We start from the raw sequence: 21155 nt of genomic DNA on the forward strand, positions 1-21155 counted from the left end.
AATTACTAACTTATGTTTCATTAACTTTTATCACCATTTTCCAATTAACATGTTGTTATTATAATATGAAAATATTGTGAGTAAATTTTATCAAAACATTTTATTGAAGCTAAAGTCTTATTTGCAATCAGATTGTAATATCTATGTATTGCTATATGTGTTTACAAAATATTATATATTGCTAAAGATCCGTTTGTTTCATAGAAAATTCCATATGTTTTAAGACATTTTTATTTACCAGTGACGATAAATAAAAATGTATAATTATTCTACAGAATTATTCTATATATATATCACATATTTTGTTCTTTCTTAAAGCAAAACTCAGAAGAATAAACTTATCGTTTAAATTAAAAATTTATAATGCACATAAGAATGTGCAAAATTTGTTTGAATATAATTACTTTCTATTAACCTTTATTCTTCATATAATTTTAAATCACTTAATGAATATTCATCTTAATTATTCATAAATGATCCGAAATAATTAAAATAAAAATCTTGGCTTTTTAACGCAATTCATGCCAATAATTACATTGAGAGATCCGTTTTATGTACCAAAATGTTCAGCATTAATGGCATAAGCTCAGATAAATTATTTATCCTCTAATATAACTTATTGTATTGAATTTTTATAAAACCTGCAATTATTTTAGCTTTAAAAAATATTGGAACTGATTAATAAGATCAGGTCGTATCAACTATACAAATTGTATAGATTTATTTAAAATTCTGATAGCAAGAACATGACTGTAAATATTTGCGCATTTTTCGATTAATTTTTTCGTTTCATAAAAAGATTAGCAAAAAAAATTATATGAATATATTTAAAACAATTAATTAAAAAATTTAATAGCTTTATGTATTTAATTCCTAGCATTTATTTTAAATTGTTTTAAAAGAGACTTATTTTTTATGCATGTATCTCAGGAAAGGATATCACTTTAATAGGTAAAATGGTACTACTTAAATAAGTAAAAAAAGAGCATATAAAATGAGCTCAATTCATTTTATAATTCGATTAGAATATAACAAAGAAAACTCAAGGAATAAATACAATAATGCAATATGATATATGATAAATACGATTCAGGGGTATTATTTTAGTGCTATTAGAGATTAAACTGCAGAAATAACTCACAAATTTATTATTATTTTTAGTTAATATGGGGCAGCTTTAATCGATTCTGCCTCATAAAGAAATGAAGGAATGCAGTTTATCAATGCTTTGAAAAGTGAATCAAATTTTTGCATTTTAAATAATAAAACGCATACATATCCTAGATAAACACATAAAAGTTAAAACATTAGCTTGATGGCATATCCAATAGTAGCACGTTTTTTTAATTTTATGATATTTACATTAAAATCCCTTTAAAATAAAATATGTATTTAATAAAAAATTGGAACCTTAAAAGGAAATGTGAGAATCATCATTTAACCCATTAACCTCTAACATTAGAGTTGGCATTATATAATATCGAAAAATAAAATAGTAATATTAGGCATAAGACTGAACATTATTTGAAAGAAGTATGCATACTATAGGTTTTTTCATATTAAATATATAGGAAAATATTCAATAGTTTAATACTGTAAACATTTTTTTTTCTATGTTAAGTTTTTATTAGCAGAAATTTCTATTTATTCAGGAAATTAGAAAACTTTTTCACTCTTTACAATTAAAGCAAAGAATTTAATATATCATTCTACTTATATTCCACATAATTACACAAATCCTTTTAGTGAGTTATTAAAATGAGTATAAAATAATATTAAAAATAAAATCTTTATTTAAGGAAATCTTAGCTTCGATGAACTAATCGTATTTTTCTTATCTGAATTTATTTGAAAAACTTAACAAATAAATGAAATGATTAAAAGAATTATATATTTTATTTCAAATACGCATGCATTTTCAGAAGGTTTATAAATTTATATATTATTGAACGAATGTATGAATATCTGCAATTAAATTGTTTCTAACTAATTAGAAAAAAATAGTCTTTCATAATTACTTTATTTTGCTAATTTACCATAATTTAATTGCTTCTGCAATATTAAATTGAACAGAAAAATGATAGTTCATAATTACTTTACTTTGATCATTTATTCTAGTTTAATTTTCAGTGCCTTAACTCATTAATATAATCATTACCATCTGAATTTCAGTATAAATATTAAAATAAAGGTACAAAGAAGAAAACTGAAGAACAATAATATCTAACTTATCGCATTAGTTCGCTTAAATTGAACATATTTGCATGATTATTAATAGCACTTCAAAAGGAAGTCAAATGCACTCGAATTTTTTATGAGTTACGGCGTGTTTATAATATACGTATAAAGCTGTAAAATCTAATTCCTTAATTAAAGATATAGCTAATGAGCTAATTTGTGCATGGGGTATTCAAATGCAATGCATTACAGTACTGCATAAAGAAAACCTCAAAGTCATTTAAAATAAATTACATTTCTATTTTTCCTTAATCAGCAAATATACTTGATAAATATTTTATTAATCGGCATTCTTCGTTAGCTAATTAATTTAACGCCATGAAATATTTGAGGACAATAAATTTCTGAAGTTCTATAAGAAAAATTGATTGCGAGATAGATAAAAGTCATAATGTGACAAAATATTTAATTCCAAAATTTTTGTAATATTATTTGTATATAATATGATTTTAGTGGAATTTCGAATTAGCGCTAGTTTTTTTTATATATAGATAATCTAAATTTCTTTCTGATAAACAAAAGTTATTATATTATTATTCACTAATTCCAAAAATTAATGAATACGCAAATAATTTTAAACGGTTTGATTTGTTATGCATTATATTTTTAAATTACAGGGACATAATACAAAATGAACATTTTTGTACCCATTAGTTGCCTCTTATTTATCTCTCTCAACTATACATTCTTTAAAACAGTGGGTTAAAAGAAGCACTGGAACTTCACATACAGCTTATTTTATCTTTGTAGATAAAAAATATTCATAATTCCGCATTAATTAGATCATTGTAGTAATGAATAGAACAAATAACATTTAGGTTTTCTTATTTTTAATACATAGCGATTACTAAATAAATGGTCAAAACACCAATTATACCGAAAAATCCTGCATCTTTTATTCCCTTTTGTCAACAGTAAAATCAAAATGTTATCGAGTCTCATGGAAATATTCTGACATTTTATAAATTTAAATTTCTTTCTGATGGATAAAAATTTTGAACTATTACTCACTAATAATATAAAAGTAATGAATATAAATACTAACTTTTAATTTTACTGATATGTAATATATTATAGTTACAATTTACAGGGACAAAGGACAAAAGTATTGAAAATTCCTGCATCCATTACTTCTTTTTTCACAACAGTAAAATCCTGAGAATCATTGAGTTCTGTAGCAGCATTCTTCTTCAATACAACAACGAATGAAAAGAAGCAATCCCTTCGGAAACAACAAACAAATCACGCAGAGAGTGTCCAACCCACCGAGCAATAGAAGCTCTCAATGAACCATTCTTAGTCTACTGATTAAACCTCCTTGGTGAAGTCAGCACTTACAGAATGCTGCCTGATTAACGCCACCAGAATCGGTAGCTTCTCTTCCTCGCCACTTCTTTTTTTTTCTGTTACAGTTGCTGACTTCCTTTCTCTTGTACCAGTCCACTCTATAAACTCCCTGGTAACGCTTTTGATGCCAATCTGGGTGTTTGCACCTATTTATTTCTGAAGTTCCCTTCAGCAAGAAAAAGAAGGATATAAGGTTAACGATTAGTCTTAGCTGTTATTTCGCTCTTTTTCTTCTGTAAGCTTCTACACTTTCTTCATTTAACAAAGCACTCATTATTAATTCAATACATGACTACGGAATTATTTAGTAGTCATGGCTAGACATAGTAGTTTAAAATAAAATGAAAAAAAAGTAACTCTGCGTGCTGAATTTTCACTTAAACTTCCGTTCCTTGTATAGAAATCTGGTTGTTCTTTTATTACAAAAATGTGGTATGGTAGCAAAAACTAACGCTTAGCATGAACTATCATTATTTTCTTATTTTAAAGATAAGCCTATTATTGAAATAAAAAAGAACACATTCTGGAGTATTAGCTAACTTAATTGCTTTGGTTTAGATGGATTTACAGTTAATTTATGAGATATTTGCAAAATATTTAGGTGCTTGAATATGAATAATATTATTAATAACATATATAGAGTCTCTATTTTAGCATCTGCAGTATTATTTACAACAGCGATTCTCAACCTGTGGGGCGCGAGAATATGCAAGAGAAAGTATTTGTTAAAAGAGAAAGAAAATATGACTGAAAGGAAAGCACACATACACATAGAAAACAAAATACATTTCGACATATTTAATAACTTATTGAAGTAAAACAACTTACTTAATCAAAACATACTAAATTAAAAACAAATTTAATAATTATTAGTGACTTCCTTGGGCCTGTTTTGCAGAGTAAAGTTTTTCGAAGGAAGGATTAATATTAGAAATAGCCATTCTCAGTTCTCGAATATGTCGACGAAGTACCTCAATTTCCTCACAAATAAACTATCTCGAAAATTCTCGGCCTCCTGTCTGTTTTCTTCTTCTAGGAAATTGCAATTTCTTCTCTTAATTCATAAACACGTTGCAAAAATTTCCCACTTGATAACTATCTTGCCTCGCAATAAAATAGTAACGCTGAATGTACTGAACCCATGTCTTCACAAAGTGCGGAAAAGACTCTCGATTTCAGGAGTCTCATTTTTATATAATTTACTACAGTTACAACTGTAGTTAACACAATATTCAAACCAGAACTCATTTCTTTCAAAGCCAAAGTTTCTCTGTGGATTATGCAATGTGTGCACTAAGGCGATTTTTGTTTTAAAAGTGCTTGTGTATCTTGGAATCTTTCGGGCATTGAACGAGCACCATTGGTGCATATTCCGACGCAATTTTTCCTTTCTATGTTTGCCTCGTTCATAAAATCATTTAAAATAGCAAATAATCCGAGTGCTGATGTTTTGAGTTCTATTGGTTTGCAGAAAAGTAGTTCTACTACTGACAAATTACCACAAATTCGAATGTGGCAATTAAATGAGCATCGTTATCACTATTTGTTGCTTCGTCAAGTTGTATTGAAAACAATTTGTCACGCAAATTGTTATGATTGTTATTGCTTGTTATACGATTTTAATTTTAATTCGAAGAATTCTCTGGGTTTGTTGACGTACTCACTATGAAGCGTTTCCGAATGTCGTTTAAGTTTATTAGGTTTCATGCTGTCTGCGGCCAACAATTTTGAGCAAATGATACACAGGGGCCATTTTTCTTCATTTACTTCAGTACTGATAAACCCAAAATTTAAGAATTCTTGAGAATATTTCCTTGATTTTTTTTTTGGAACAACGCTCGACTGTGTACTTGTTGATGCTTGACTATCGTCTAATCCTGGCTTACTTCCGCTTAAAAATTTATTCATGAGTCTCCATAAATCTACTGCCGTGAATATTTTATATGGTGAATTGCAATTAACACGAACACATATATAACATACAAATTCACAATTGATTCGATAGCGATAAAAGGATCGACTCGAATGAGACTGGCTGGCATTGAAACTTGGGTATCGAATGTTTTTCTTTTTTCACTTTTGTTTTGTCATGCTTCTGTTTTATTTCTTTTATTATTCTAAAAAATGTATTCCCCGTTTCTAAATTTAGCTCACCCCGTCTAGGTTAACTTTCATTGACGAATTTTTCTACTTTCATATTCTTTTAAATTTATCTCCCTATTTGATTTTCTTTTCAAATATAATATTTAAATTTTCTCCGCTTTCATTCGCTTCATCTGTTTACTGTCCGCTTGTCTAAAATGCAAGATGTGGTTTATCGCCAACGTTGGCTCTCTTTTACTCTTGTTTTGGCAGTAAACTAAAAATAATTTAAAAACAGAATCCAAAATACTCAATATACATTAATGTTTTATACATTTTATTGTAAGGGGGGGGGGCGCAATGAAAGTTATGATTGAAAACTGGGCCACGAATACTGAAAGGTTGAGAAACGCTGATTTACAAAGTTATGAATGATTGATAATTCTGTAAAAGAAATATGTAAATGCATAAACATTAGGTACGTATTATTATTCTTTTCGGATATTCTAATATATAAAATTCTCGTGTCACAGTTTTCGTTGCCATACTCCTCCGAAACGGCTTGACCGATTTTGATGAAATTTTTTGTGCTTATCCGGTATCTATGAGAATCGGCCAACATCTATTTTTCATCCCCCTAAATGTTAGGGGTAGTCAATTATTAATTAAAAACTAACTTTCCCGCCAAAAAAATCTTCCATTTTCCCCACCGCCAACTTTTCCGCCAAAAAAATCTTCAATTTTCCCCAACGCCAAATGATTTAGGCTTTAGTTCTTTTTTTCTCCCAACAGTAATGAGGCTAGGGTTAAGATTTTTCGGCGGATTATTTCAAACGATTCTGTTTATTTTCTTAATGTTTTATGCATTTAAAATTAAACATTGTTAATTAATCCATGTTTCAGATTCATTCTGAAGTACTTTTGAATTAAAATAGCACAGAATAAAGGAAATTAAAAATGTCTAATCTTCATAGCGTTACCCCAACTGGCGTAGAAAAATTCACGCATTTGCGTTACGTAAAAGGCGAAGAAAATTCACGCATGCGCACTGTGTTCTGATCGTTGGCATGGCAACCATTATCAACGGACGATTTAAATTACTTTTAGGTTAGTTGTATGCTTTTGTAAGTAAATTGTATTTATGTTATATATTTTTTGTATATGCTTATAGTTTTAAGTACATCGTTTTTTAAGTAGTTTTTTTTAACCTGTTTACAATGATTTAAATTATTTTTAGGTTAGTTGCATGCTTTTGTAATTAAATTGTATTTATGTTAGTTATATATATATTTTTTATATATGCTTATAGTTTTAAGTACGTCGTTTTTTAAGTAGTTTTTTTTAACCTGTTTTCAATGATTTAAATTATTTTTAGGTTAGTTGCATGCTTTTGTAATTAAATTGTATTTATGTTAGTTATATATATTTTTTATATATGCTTATAGTTTTAAGTACATCGTTTTTTAAGTAGTTTTTTTAAACCTGTTTTCGACAGATTATTTTAAACGATTCATTTTATTTTCTGAGTGTTTGATGCATTTAAAATGAAACATTGTTAATAAATCGATCCATTCATGATGAATCTGAGAAAATTTTGTTGACAAATGCTTGAGATATTACATAAATTAAGAAAGATATTCTTTAGTGCCCATAAAGTTTAAACGCTCAGTGACTCTATTATCAGTAATCATATTATTAAAAAAATGCTTTGTTTCAGTAAAAAATATTGTTATATTAATTGCAGATTAATCCTTTACACTTTAATTTAAAGCATAAATTCTACGAGGGGTAACAGAAAATTAGAGAGATACATATCACGTTATGACTGAAGGCCTTTATAATATTATGAGTGAATTATATGACTATCAAAATTTGAAGTTTTAAAATATTTTGCTGAAGAATAAAATATTTTGCTGAAGAAGTTGGAATTGCATAAAATATTTAATTATTAAAATTTTAACGAACACTAAGATTGGCGAACCGGCTGGTCGCCAAAGGCGGCTAGTTTCTTTCTAAAAAAAGAAAACAAAATATCCATTTTCCCTTTCAAAAGAAACTTAATTAATATAAATATTTCATAGTTATACGTATATGAAAATTTCAAGGGAATAAATTTAACACGCTTGGCAGATTACATATTTTACATTTGTCTGAATGTGTCGCTCAGTTGTAGATGTCTAAAATAAAATATTGTAGATGTTTACATTTCTCCCTGTAAGTCCATTATTGAAACATTATTATTTAGATAATTTACATTTCTCCCTCTTATTTCCCAGAAATATGCACATATTTGTCATTGCAATTTATTTCCTAATAAATCGTTGCATATAAATAATATTATTTATAGCATTTCCATAACCTTGCGGAGCAATTTCAGATGACATTCAAATTTTAATTTGTAGTTGCTTATATTTTTGTTTCAAAACTTGATTTTTTTTTTCTATTAAAAATAATGAAAAAATGAGATTTAAAACAGGTTCTGAAAATTATCTAGGCTAAAATGTAATTTCTTCATCTTCCTCTTTGAAAATTTTCCTTCTTTAGTTGTTTTCTTGTTATTTATTTAAATGAAAATCAATGCATTAAAGTTATATTCTTAATTACACTTTACATTATAAGTTTGCAAAAATGTATATATATCATTAATATCTGAAGTAATTTATTTTTAACTACATGAAGTAGAAAAATAGATAATACAGTGTTATATACTTGAAATTTGTTATTTAAAAATTTGATTATTTTAGATTATAATAGATGAAAAGTCTTATTTGAGAGAAATGCACAAATGCACTTTTTATTTTTTTGCATTGCAATGAATTCCAATCTAGTTGCAATTTATTTTCAACAATACCGAATATTTTAATAAGTAAATTAAACATTATATTATAAAATATTTTCATTCTCTCTCATTTATAAATATTATTTTCCCTTGGAGGATATTTTTAAATTTAAATTTGATGTAAAGCATATTTGTTAAATTTGAAAATTAGGTTTTATGATATTCAGTTATTATGAAATAATTAATAATTTTTTTTAACTTAAATGTTTACAAAATAGACTCACTATCAACTCTTATTAAGGATTGCTTTTCTCATAACAAATCTTCTTATATGCCCATTTTTAATCATTTTAAAACAAAAAGCAATATTTCTAAATAGAGGCCGATTGTCGTGTTGTAGAAATATGTCAAAAATACTTGAAAATTATTGAAGAGCAACTTTTTAATATTAATTTGCATCAGAAAACGAATACTTCAACCGATCCCACTATGTGACAATCATGTGCACAATTATAAATTTAAAGTTTACATTGTTCTATTTTAAGAGCAAATAGAATTTGAATTCGAAATATTCTACACTGTTTTTAATACTCCATAATTATATTTGAGTGATTCAAAGCGATGGTAGAGATTCTGTTTGTTAATAAATGTTAAATATGTAGACATGTTAAAGTTGCAGATCTAATAATACTGAATATTAAGGGGAGGAGGGAACTGGTTTCGAGTAGATATATGATAACCTTAATAATGAAAGAATTTTTTTTTCATGATATGACATTTATGCATGACGAATAGATATCTGGTTTAAATTATCAAATTAAGTGTATGATATTATACACGTTTTCTGGCTTGAATAACCATGATCTGAAATTTTAATGAAAAACGAGAAACATAATAGCTCAATTAATGGTAATTTATATCTATAAGTTCCTCTTCAGTCCATCTAAGCCTTTTCTTAAGAAACCATACAAAAGATGAAATCTTTTGAAGCATTTATAGCAACAGATGATTGTGACGCATTTCGAATTGGAAGCAACTGTGGACAATTGCCAAATCTAGCAACAGTGTTAGGCACAAACAGAGACTGAAAGCAACAGAAATCATTGGTACATTATGTGTTAACAACTGGAAGCTCGATGCGGATGTTCTGAAACATTCTCTCTCTCTTTCAATGGATTTCTTTCTCTTTTATTTTCTACAAACAGAAAAGAAGGACAAAATTCTGGCAAGATTTGCGTTTTTAACTGAATAAAAGTATCCCCTCTCCGTTGGTTTTTATTTCTGGAACTCTTCCTAAATACTTAGAGGAAAGATAAAAAAAATATATATATATATATTCAATTGTTTAGCGTTAAGATGCTGCTTTCAAGCGAGGAAAGATAAAGCTCTGCAGTAGATACTTTAAGTGTTCTATTTCGAATAAACAAAAATTAATTTATTGTTATAAATACAGCATATTTTTTTAATGCTAAGTATTGAAAAATAGAAATAATAATGCTATTTGTAAATCATAAGCCACTAAGTAGTAGAAACTAATTTACAAGATAATACTCATGCTTTAAATAATTCTTCATCATTTCCCTCTTTTTTAAACTAATCTTTTTTTCTTGTTTGTTAAAATCTGAGTAAACTATACAACTACATTAATTTTAATTCAGTAAATTAATTTAAAGGACTCATATATGAATATGCAATAGTATATGTTTTTAAATATATGTTTGAAATACAATATTTTTGGCAACAGTTGTCTGAAACACGGTTATTAGAGAAAAATTTGTAGTGAGACATGAACTTTTCTTGTGATATTTCTATCGGAGGCATTTTTTTTTCATCTTACATTCAATTTTTAATCGAGCGAAGTTGCTAAGCAACAGAATAGCAAACATGTCATCTTACAAGTCTTAATCTGTATAAAAATCAATCTGTAAAAGTAATATTGAACCAGCTTCTTATATTACACACATCAATATAATATTAAAAAAACCTTCAATACTAACATTGATTAAATACAAATTAATATACAGCATACATTCCAATTAAACTAATTTTATTGCTCTTTTGTCTCTAAATGCAATATTACAAAATGTCATATTTTTTTTATTAATTTGTCATTATAAGATTGCGCCGAGAAATCTGGGAAAAATTCACTATTTATTTCAAAATTTCTGCTCCGCATGAAATATTTCAAATATTTCCAAGAATGTAAGAAGCAAGCTATGATAAGCAATATGAGTAGATAACTTTTTTTTATCCGCTGTATGTTCTATAACAAAGAAATGATATTAAAAATAAAATATTATTATTACCAGTTTCTGAAACTTAAGAAAACATTTTATTTATTGCAATGTACAATCAGAGTACATCATTGCAATGTACAATCAAGATTTTTAATAAGAAATTTTGGTAATAAAAGATTTAAGAATATTTACAAATATTTAACATTTTTATTTCGATTATTAAAATGTCATTTCTATATTATTACTGCGACTAATAATAATAAATTAAATATTAAAGATTTTTATTATGCTTAAGAAAGATTGTAATCAGTAAAAATAGGAATTATTCTCTTAATTAAAAAGCCCTTAGAAATGCGAAAATAACATTTACTCACTAAATACCCTTCAAATGTGAAATAATAATAATAATAATAATAATATATTTTGAATAACACTAGTAGAGATAATAGATAAACTGCTTGTTGGAAATCTACAGAATAGACCATTGATTCTAGAACTTCTAGAGGAAATGTTTCACAGATATGCATTGGAACATGGAAATGAGAAAATGAATATCTTGGGACTATTTATTTTTTTGTGGTTTTCATAATCTCATTATTTGAAACAATTATCAATTTTGACTACTTTCTCCCAATAATTTCTGAAAGAATTATAGTGCAAAATAATTTTGCTACTTTAATTTATGAAATTCGTATTTCTTAATGTTATTTGATATAGCGCATGATTTTCAGCTTTTTATAAGTTTTAGGTTTTTAGATCTGTTAAAAAGGCCATTTTAGGGGGAGGGGTACATAATCTATACACACTATGGAAACAAGAGAAATGAGAAAGGTATAAAAGGGAAAGGAAGAGACAAAGAAGAAATTTCATTGTTGATTATCAGAACTTTTCTTCTTTTTCCCATGGAGACTTTTTTTTCAGTTTATTAAATAGAAAATTTCTCATAAAAATTTCAACACTAAAAAATTTTAAAATAAAATTGTTAATACAAATTACAACAATAACAGTTATTTAAAATACGTTTCAAATTCTACGTCTAATAACTTGGGTAAACTAGGTGGTAACTAAAGCCGACTGGTTTAAAAGAAATGGTTGGAAAGTCTTGTTGACTTTAAGTGGTTATGTTTAAGCTGATCAAAATAGAACTGTGTCCGAATTGCCCTTCAAAATTAATAGATAATTGTGCTCTTAACATTTTTTAGTTACAGAGCAATTAAATTATTGATGGATTTTTAATTTGCCATCGATATGCCTTTTTCAAATTTCTTAAGGACCTCAAAATATTATTAAAATAAACTTAATTAATGAAGATGTCTGAACTATTGGAAAAATCCATTCACTTCTTAATGCACAATTATAGTAGATGTAACAAATGATTCTGTAGAATCGGATACTTTTGGAGTATTTTAACAGTGAATTTTAAAAAGTTCAAGGCATTTTTTTTTTCAAATTGGGATGAATTTGATTCCACTTTATTAGAGTTGGATTGACTCTAAAAAAGTTGTGTTTTTACATAAAACCAGCTGTGACCAAAAATCCCAATTATAAAAATTAATAAATTTTCATTATTTTACTTAATTTACCATGATTTCAGTGCTTTTATATTATTATTTTAAATAAAATTTTATGATTTATAGCAAATTCACTTTGTTTATTTTAAATAATCGTCGATTATTTATATAATTTTAATATTGATATTTTTCATAAGTTTCTTATACATTATGATTCTCATGTTGTTTTCTTTTAAAGGAATGTTATAAATCACATGAGGAAAAATGGAATGAATTTCTTAACAAAGAAAAAATCAATATGTTTTATTCTCACGTTTTTTTCCATTCATTTCTTATTTGAAATTTTTCGTTATCATAATTTATAATATCATGTTTCGGAATACGAAGTTACATTGCTTATCTTTTGTATATTAATACTCAATTTCATTTATTTAAAATCCGAAATCCTGAATGAAAATACATTTATTTCATTATCCATTTAAAGCATACTCACTTTCAATACAATTCTTTTTCATTAGCATTTCATTGTTAGATTTTTAAAGTGTTATGCCAAATTAATTAATTAATCAAGTTTAATTTATCTAATAAGCCAAATGAATTCCTTTAGTTAAACTAATTCCAATCCTAAATATATTTTAACATATCATAACCAGAAAAAAATGGCTTTTTAAAGGGTTAAACCTTATTATGTTCTTTATAAAAATGTAAAACATAACATTTACCAAATGAAAATTTATCAAACTGAAACTAGAATTAAACTGTGATATGTAGATTAGCAAAAAAGCTTATTTTCCTCTTTTTAAATTAAAATTATTAATAAAGCTAACAAATGAAAGTTGAATAGCAATTCCAATTCTTAGTATTTAACTGCTTTAACGATTCTGTAATTAAATAGAAGTTAATCTATAATTACCACTAACATTCAATAACATTAAGATACTTTTAATGGTACACTATCTAATAAACAGTTCTGAAATTAGTAGAGAAGTTCATACTAATTTTATTTAATATCTACACCGAAAAAGAAAAAAAAATGTAGTTTTGACTAAGTAATTGAATACTGCTATTTACTTTCAAGTCGGCTCTACACGATGGCAGGAACACTTTTCAATATTTGACGCCTGATCGCTTTTAGCTTCTTGTACCGGGATTTTGTATGATTTTTTAATGTCGATCGTCGAGAATTCACGTTAGATGTTCCGGTCTTTTATACTCTAGTGAAGGGAAGTTTAAAATTTTTTGAGCTTAAGACTCATGGAATGTGATATTCTGATGTTATTTATTAGATATACAATAATTTGCCGTTTTGTATATGTATATATTATGCATTTGTTATTGTTTGGTATAGACAATACATCCCCTGCAGCAGCAATAACTGAAGCATCCTATTCGCCATCAAAGGACATATTAAAATCATCAGAATTGGGTCAAGTTTAATTCTATCAATGCAGAAACATCTGCTTCTATATATAGCTCAGGAATGATTTGACTCAAACATTGGTTGAAATATTTGAATCAAGGTTAGATGAATCATGAAGCATATGATTTACTCTTGCTGCACATATAGAGTTGTTGCCCTTTATCAAGTGAGTAAAAGGCATTGCAATTGTTATCCTTATATTTTCTGCTTGGTGCTTGTGTAGAGATGTTGAAAAATGTTCATTGGTAGTCTAATTCCTTATTCGAAGAAGAAATGAACACATTTCGTCAATTATGTCACTCATTCTTTAACGAAAATTGTATTATTTTGAATCAATTGATACAGATCATGACAAAGAATGCTTTAGTATCATAATATATGTATATATATTTTTAATTTTTAAAAAAATCATGATTTTGATAGTTTACAAGCTAACTTAGATAGCATTTCCATGAATATTAGATGGGATAAAAGGGGAAAAAAGATAATTTTAAAGAAAAGGCCAATTCACGTTATATAGTTTTTTCGAATCTACTACAGTATTATAATTAAATAGTCTGTGCTGTCAATTAAAAATATTTACAACCATGAAACAAAAAATATATTGACAACGCCATTGCATAAATAGTTTTGAATCAAACATATTGAGAAATCTCAAAGTAATTAATAATCAGCATTCCAAAAATTGTGGTAATGCATTCAAACAATTCCATATTTCGATGAAAAGAATATACGATGCAAATTCAAGAAATAATCGCTTCTTAAGTTTGCCACATCCTTCTTTCCTTTACTTCAAAAATCGAAATATATCGATTTTAATAATCCTATACTGTCCTATAAATCATGTGTCATTTTGTATTAAAAGTTCTCAAGGTTTATCAAATGTGCAGATCGTTTCAGATTTATATTCCTTATTCTAAATTAGAAGAAGAATTGACGATACAAATTCTACTTAACGATATAAATCTAAGTAATTATCTACATTCAACCCATATAAACCAAAAGGCACTTTCCAAAACTATATAAAGAAACGTTTTACCTCAGTATTCGATTGTTTAATAATATTTAATTGATCATTTGTTCCAAATGGCAATTATTTTAAAATTCGCAGCATATTGTAGTCAATTATATACCAGCAGTCTTCTGTTAATAATATTTTGAATAATATCTCCACCCATTTAGACTTTTAGCATTTGATTTCTAAAATATATATAGAAAAAAATTGATTATTATATAAAAATAAATAAAATTAATATGTTGATAAAATAACAATGTATTTTAACCTGGCTATAAAAATATCATTTAAACATTCTTCTGACTTCAGTTGATGGATCACATTTGAGATTCACGAAAAATGCAAATACTTGTTATTCTGAATTCCAATTAATTAACTTGTTATCTTGATTAGAATTCATCTAAATTCTACGTTTGTACAATATTTATTCCACAGCAGCGAAATTAGTCAAATATTTTTGAAAATGGAGGAAATGATTCAAGAGATTTAATCTAAAATTCATTTTATGGATAGCTAAAATTTTGTAAAAAGATTACTTAATCGATATTCTTTTGATTATTTTGAGATGAAATGAGTTGTTAATTATGTATAACGTTATCATTTTGGATAATTACCATTCCCATATATTCTTTATGTTTAGTTTAAGCATTCTGAAATATTTTGTCAGAATGCAATTGCAAAAATATCAGTAATAGATTTTCGATAAGTTACGTTTATTTCAAGGTTGTAAGCATTCACGTTACTTTCTATTGCTAAAGCAACAAACTAACAGAATAAAATGCAAAATGTAATATGTTTTTATTTATGTTTTTTTTTTTTTGAAATTTTTTTTTATGTTGTTTGAAAATCATTTCTGCAAAAATCAAACAACAAAATAAAATTATCATTATTTATTTGGTTAACAAATAAATAATGACATTTCAAATAATATTTATCTGAATATTAATTTTCAATAAATAATGAAAACTGCATTTTATTGACTTTGAATATACATTTGGTAAATTATAAGTAATTATAAAAAAATATTAATTTGTTTCGATTGTTAATAAAATAACAGAGTCAAATTTGCTATATATTAAATTTGAATTTATATTTTTGGAATATATTATTTTTGGAAAAACAGCTGCAAATATTATTTACATCGAATACATTTATTAATTGATACAAAGCTTTTATGATTGAAAATTTCATTCATTATTCTCTCCGTATTCTTAATGAGATACATGGGCTGATTAAGAAATATTTTACCATAAAAAGATAACGTTAAATATATCTTATGATAAGACAAAATCTGAGTCAGTATCGAATATTTTTATTGAAATATAGGAATTACAGTGTACATTTAGTGTACTATTGCACAATGCAATATAATAAAACATTTGCACTTTTAAAAAATGTTTCATTATATTGCATTGAGCCGTAGTGCACTAAATTAATTACTACAGAAGTAAAATATATATTACAAAATGTAAATTGCAAAGTAAAATTACGTATTTTAGTTTTAAAATTAGTATTGTATATTCATTTCTTCTTTGATCTGAATTTGAATTTTTTTTTCTTTTTTTGTTTTATTATTATTAATGCAGATTCCAAATATATAGAAATTAATATTAATTAAAAAAATAGCTAAATTTACATTTTAAATTCTGATATTTTTGCAATCCTAAATTAAGAGTTTTACAAAATAAAATTGAAATTTAATTATGAAAATAAAACGAGAGTTTAATTTTGAATTGGTTGCACTGAAATAACATAAAAATGCACTTGAAATTATAGTTATAGAAATTTTTCAATATTTCTTTTAAACATTTTGTATTGAACATTATTGTTTCATCAGAGTCGTTTGTTTCAATGAAATAAAAATCTATTTTTGAACCTTTGAATAATGCATTAGAATATATTTTGGCTTATTCTCTTCAGTCAAAACGTTTTTATTATCATTTCCCATACTATGCATAATTATGTATTGATAATACAAGCAATACATAAATATAAAAACTTTTATAACCTACTTGAACATTCCGCAAATAAATGGTAAAATGCCATCATTACGCATTATAGTGCGTTGCTTGTCCAATATTGTGCAGAACTTCCATTATTAAATGATAATATGTTATTCTACGATTTTTATAATAATAACATTATCAATATTTTATTTTCGACAGAAGTTAGGAAGTCTGTTTTTAGATTTTCGTATACCAGTATAATAAAGTCAAATCTCATGTATTGAAGAAAAAAGAGAGAGAGAGAGAGAAATCAAAATTTTTCTCCCATTATGTCGGCCTGTTGAAAAGAGAGCTGACTTAGTTTCGTAGCAGCTTTTGTTATTGGATTTTTGGTTCGACGTAGAACATTAACGGGAACTTTGCGTGCATACGGTCACTGGAAGACATCATTATCTCTCTATGATTTGACTACACATTCAAGGTTATTAGATGTGTCACGGTGGTAGAAATAGTGATTAGAAAAGATCTAAAATTACGAGATTTTTTTTTGTTTTTCAGTCTCTATTTACTAAGCTATTGTGTAATAACAGTAGATAATAAAGTATGTTTTAGATTATTTACCGTAGTACCATTGCTGAAGAAAAGTTAAAAATAGAGTACAGTTTGATTGGATCGTAGATAATATGTTTTTTCGAATTTATCTGTTGAATCGTGATAATTATAATGTAATGAGATATGTAAAATATATACTTTACATTTGCGTTTTATTTTTTTATTATCTTAAATATTCAATATTCATTAAAATTACTATGTTCAAAATTTTATATTTTAAATATACTAATCTTTTTTTGGAGGAATATCACATTAATGTTTTTAAATAAATTTTTTAAACTACCGTTTGTAAAATTAAGGTGAGCGTGAGAATTAATGCTTTTAAACTTTTGGAAGAAATCTCAGAATTATTTTGATTACAATTTTAAAATGAGAATAGTTTCTGATCGAATGACTTAATATTTTTTTTTACATTTGAAATAGAGAATTTAGAAAAAAACCTGAAATCTCAGACGCTAGATTACAAATTGTTTAGAGATACTTCATAATTAAAATTATTTATAAAGTTTTTTTATTTCAAATTAAAATCTTTTGAAATTTAATTGAATTTGTTTAACGTAAAAAGGCTGAATAATCAAAACGATCTTAGTTTTGTTTAATGACCTGAAAAATTTTAAGAGTAAATACATATTTGCAGTTTTTTGCAATTTCGTTAAATTTTCAGAAATCGTCATTTTGAAGAACTAATTAAATATTAAATTTCTTCTGATATTTATATGGATATTAAAATTAGTTGTTGCGCATTTTATTTTTTTAAAAAAATTTCTTTAAATGTTTTTTATACTTTTCGTTATGGTTCGTAGAATTACCGCATAAAGCCCATAATTCAATCAATTAAAATTCCAATTTCGTTAAATTTTTATCAATAAAACTTAAAAATGTTTCAATTTATAGGCAAAAAAAGAAAAAAAATATCGAAGTCATAAGAATATTTTGAGAAAAAACTATATAACTTAAAGTCAAGTCTTAAAACCAATAAATAAGATTTAAGAATTTTATTTTTATCTAAAATAAGAAAAGTATACAAATGGATTACTTGATAGGTCTTTTTTCACAAATAATGGAAAAATATAGCCCACTATATGTTTCATATAATATGATTAATAATAGTTTGAAATTAAGCAAATCTTTGAGGACCGATTAAATAAAATCCAATCTCTTCAGAAAGCTATAAAATGAAAATATAAATTTACTATAAATATTCTGCGTTTGATATAAGTAGTTAAAACCTACATCATGTTAATAATTTTCCCCTTTACAAAGCTTAAAGCAAAAAAAGAATCTATATTTTTAAACATTTTTTATTTTTTATTTTTAGACTGCGTAACTGATATTACTTGTCTATTTGCTCATTTAAAAAAAATTAACCACCCAATAATCTTACGAAAAATTCTTCAAAAGATTATAATTTGATTCAAAATGAACTATGAGTTTTCTTACAAGTTTACAATAATACGTTTCAAAATAAATGTATAATTTATAATTTAAATGATAAAAATTTGATTTGAATAAAAAGTCGAACGTTTTTGCGCTGGGCCAACTACTTATTTCAATTCAACAATCGAAAAAAAATTTTTTTTTTTTCAAATTTAAAAAAAATCGTTAGATAACTATTTAGCCAAATAGAAAACTAGCACTATTTGATCTAAATCAACATAATAGAAACCAATATTTACAATAAAGACCAAATCTTTATGATGAGCTATTTTTATTTAGGTAATATATATCACTCCATCCCTCATAAAATCCCATTATAACTGAGCTTCATTTGTTCACTTCTGTAAATCTATATATGGTTTATGTATTATAATTCGTTTAATTTTTCTTGTTTCAGAAGACATTTTATTTTTTTTAATATTTCTATAATAGTTTTATAAGCAATTCTTTGAAAATAATAATAATAAAATGAAATGATGACGAAGTATTGTTTGTCAGATACTTGTTTAATTCCATGCACTAAGCATAATATCTATCTTAAAATATTTTAACTGCTAATTAACCTTTTTCAGAAAATATGTTTTTGTTTAAAGAATATGTATCCCAAATAATTTAATGTTATGATTAATAATTAATTACATTAAAAGGATATTTTTATTATATATTTTTATATAAAAATATATTACAATTAATATATATACGAAAAAATGTTAATGAAACTGTTCAAAATAAACAATTTTTTTTTATAAAATAATATTAAATATTTTAATTGTTCTCAACAAAAGGCATTAATAAAATATCGGAAATACTGTCTAAATTAATGCTGCTTGTTGTTCTTTATATGGTTATTAAATATTTTATTTCATAATTTCTCAAAAATGAATAACTAAAATTTTGTCAAAATTTTTTATACTTAAAAAATTGAAATATATATTTTAAATGACGAAAAAAGGCTTCGTTTCCCATTTTAAACTTAAAATGTAACTGTTATATATTTACGTTTTTAAATTATGTTATGTATAAAAGGAAAGTTATAGGTCGAATTCTATCGATACAATAAATGATGAAAATAAAAGTTCAACACTTTATAAAAGTGGATGGAACACATAAATTAATATAGCTATTTTTTTAAAAAAATGATACTTTTTTTTTGCAAAATTGTTTATAAATTTTTTCAGCATTTTTAAAGCAAAAATTTTTAAAATTCAATTATAACATAAATAATATTTTATAAAAAGTACCATCAACATTAGATTAAGTTCCATAACACAACAAAATTTTTATTTAATACAATCGCTTTTAATAAAAGTATCTAAAGGCTTAAATTCATGTGTCTTTTTTAATGTATATAAACAACACCAAACTTTATATATATGAAAAAAAACTAAAATATCATAAAAAGATGGTTTTTAGCTATTTTAATATGATATGTTTCCATTCATGATTTGAAAAGAGAGACTTAAAAATACATATTAATAACATACACTTTAATAGTAATAATTAATATATAATGCATTATTTTTAATCTTATAGATATTTAATATAAAAATCGATAAAAAAATAAATTATTTAATTTACTATTTTTGAGTTATAAAATTTTCTCATGTTTCCTTTAAATAATTCTTTTATTTTTAATATTTTTATTTAGCTTATATGCAGTAGAAATATGTCGTCAGAATCACGTAATGCTTAAATTTATAAGAAATGACATAAATCAAATTAGTGTAAACTCGTTTATTGTCATGATCAATTTTTTTTAAAATCCAATTTTAACAGGTTACCATAAATGACATTCAATTCTTTAATTTCTTTAAAATTTTGATATTAGCTAAACAAATAATTTGAAAAAAATATAACTTACCATGTGACTTCACTCTCCATGGAATGACAAAAATGAGCAAAAATCGAAATAAACACATTTTAACCTTCTTCTTCCTAGTGGGGCCCATTTTCCGTGTTTGGGCCCTCCTACGATCCACCACAGCCGAATAATCCTTAATGGGAAATAAGTAAGAAAGACGTAAAACTTTTCCCCCTACATCAATACCTTATCCTCACTTCACACGAGAAACTTTCGACCGTCCACTGATAGAAAAAAAGTATAAAAGCATGAAAAATAAATTGTCGAACTGTCAGGAAAAATAAAATTCGATTTTTTTCCACCAATAAACTTGTGATACGATGTCTTTTTCTCGTGCGGAAAGTGTCGAGAAGTGTCCAGTAGAGAAGCGAACTATACAGGTCCGTTTTCCGCAGATCCGAAACTGCCGCTACATACACTGGCTCGTTGACATAGTCAGCAAGAGATTGGCGGGATGCAGCCCTGGCTGGTGTTGGCCCTATCGAGAGATGGCGCCCCGTATCGTCTATGATTCGACCGTTCCCACCTTGAGGGGCGCGCGATATTTTAGCAACTAAAAAGTTTTCTTTGGATAGCGCAAATATGATTAGTCGATTTTTGCTTTTCATTTTTCACCCAGCTTGGAAGATGCTTTTTTTCCACTACTTGTAATCTTTCTTTCTTCGCTTCA

General features: G+C 25.8%; 1 protein-coding gene across 1 annotated transcript in view; it reads right to left on the minus strand.

The window, feature by feature from the left end:
* Positions 1-20903, minus strand: part of LOC129977552 (lachesin-like) — a 447706-nt gene extending 426803 nt beyond the window's left edge. The window contains exon 1 of the mRNA XM_056090567.1: positions 20486-20903. Within this exon, the coding sequence (XP_055946542.1) occupies positions 20486-20573 (88 nt within the window). The 5' untranslated portion in view covers positions 20574-20903. The remainder of the gene's footprint in view (positions 1-20485) is intronic.
* Between the last annotated feature and the right edge of the window lie 252 nt (positions 20904-21155).

This window comes from Argiope bruennichi, chromosome 1, assembly GCF_947563725.1.
Source record: "Argiope bruennichi chromosome 1, qqArgBrue1.1, whole genome shotgun sequence".
Classification (NCBI taxonomy): Eukaryota; Metazoa; Arthropoda; class Arachnida; order Araneae; family Araneidae; genus Argiope; species Argiope bruennichi.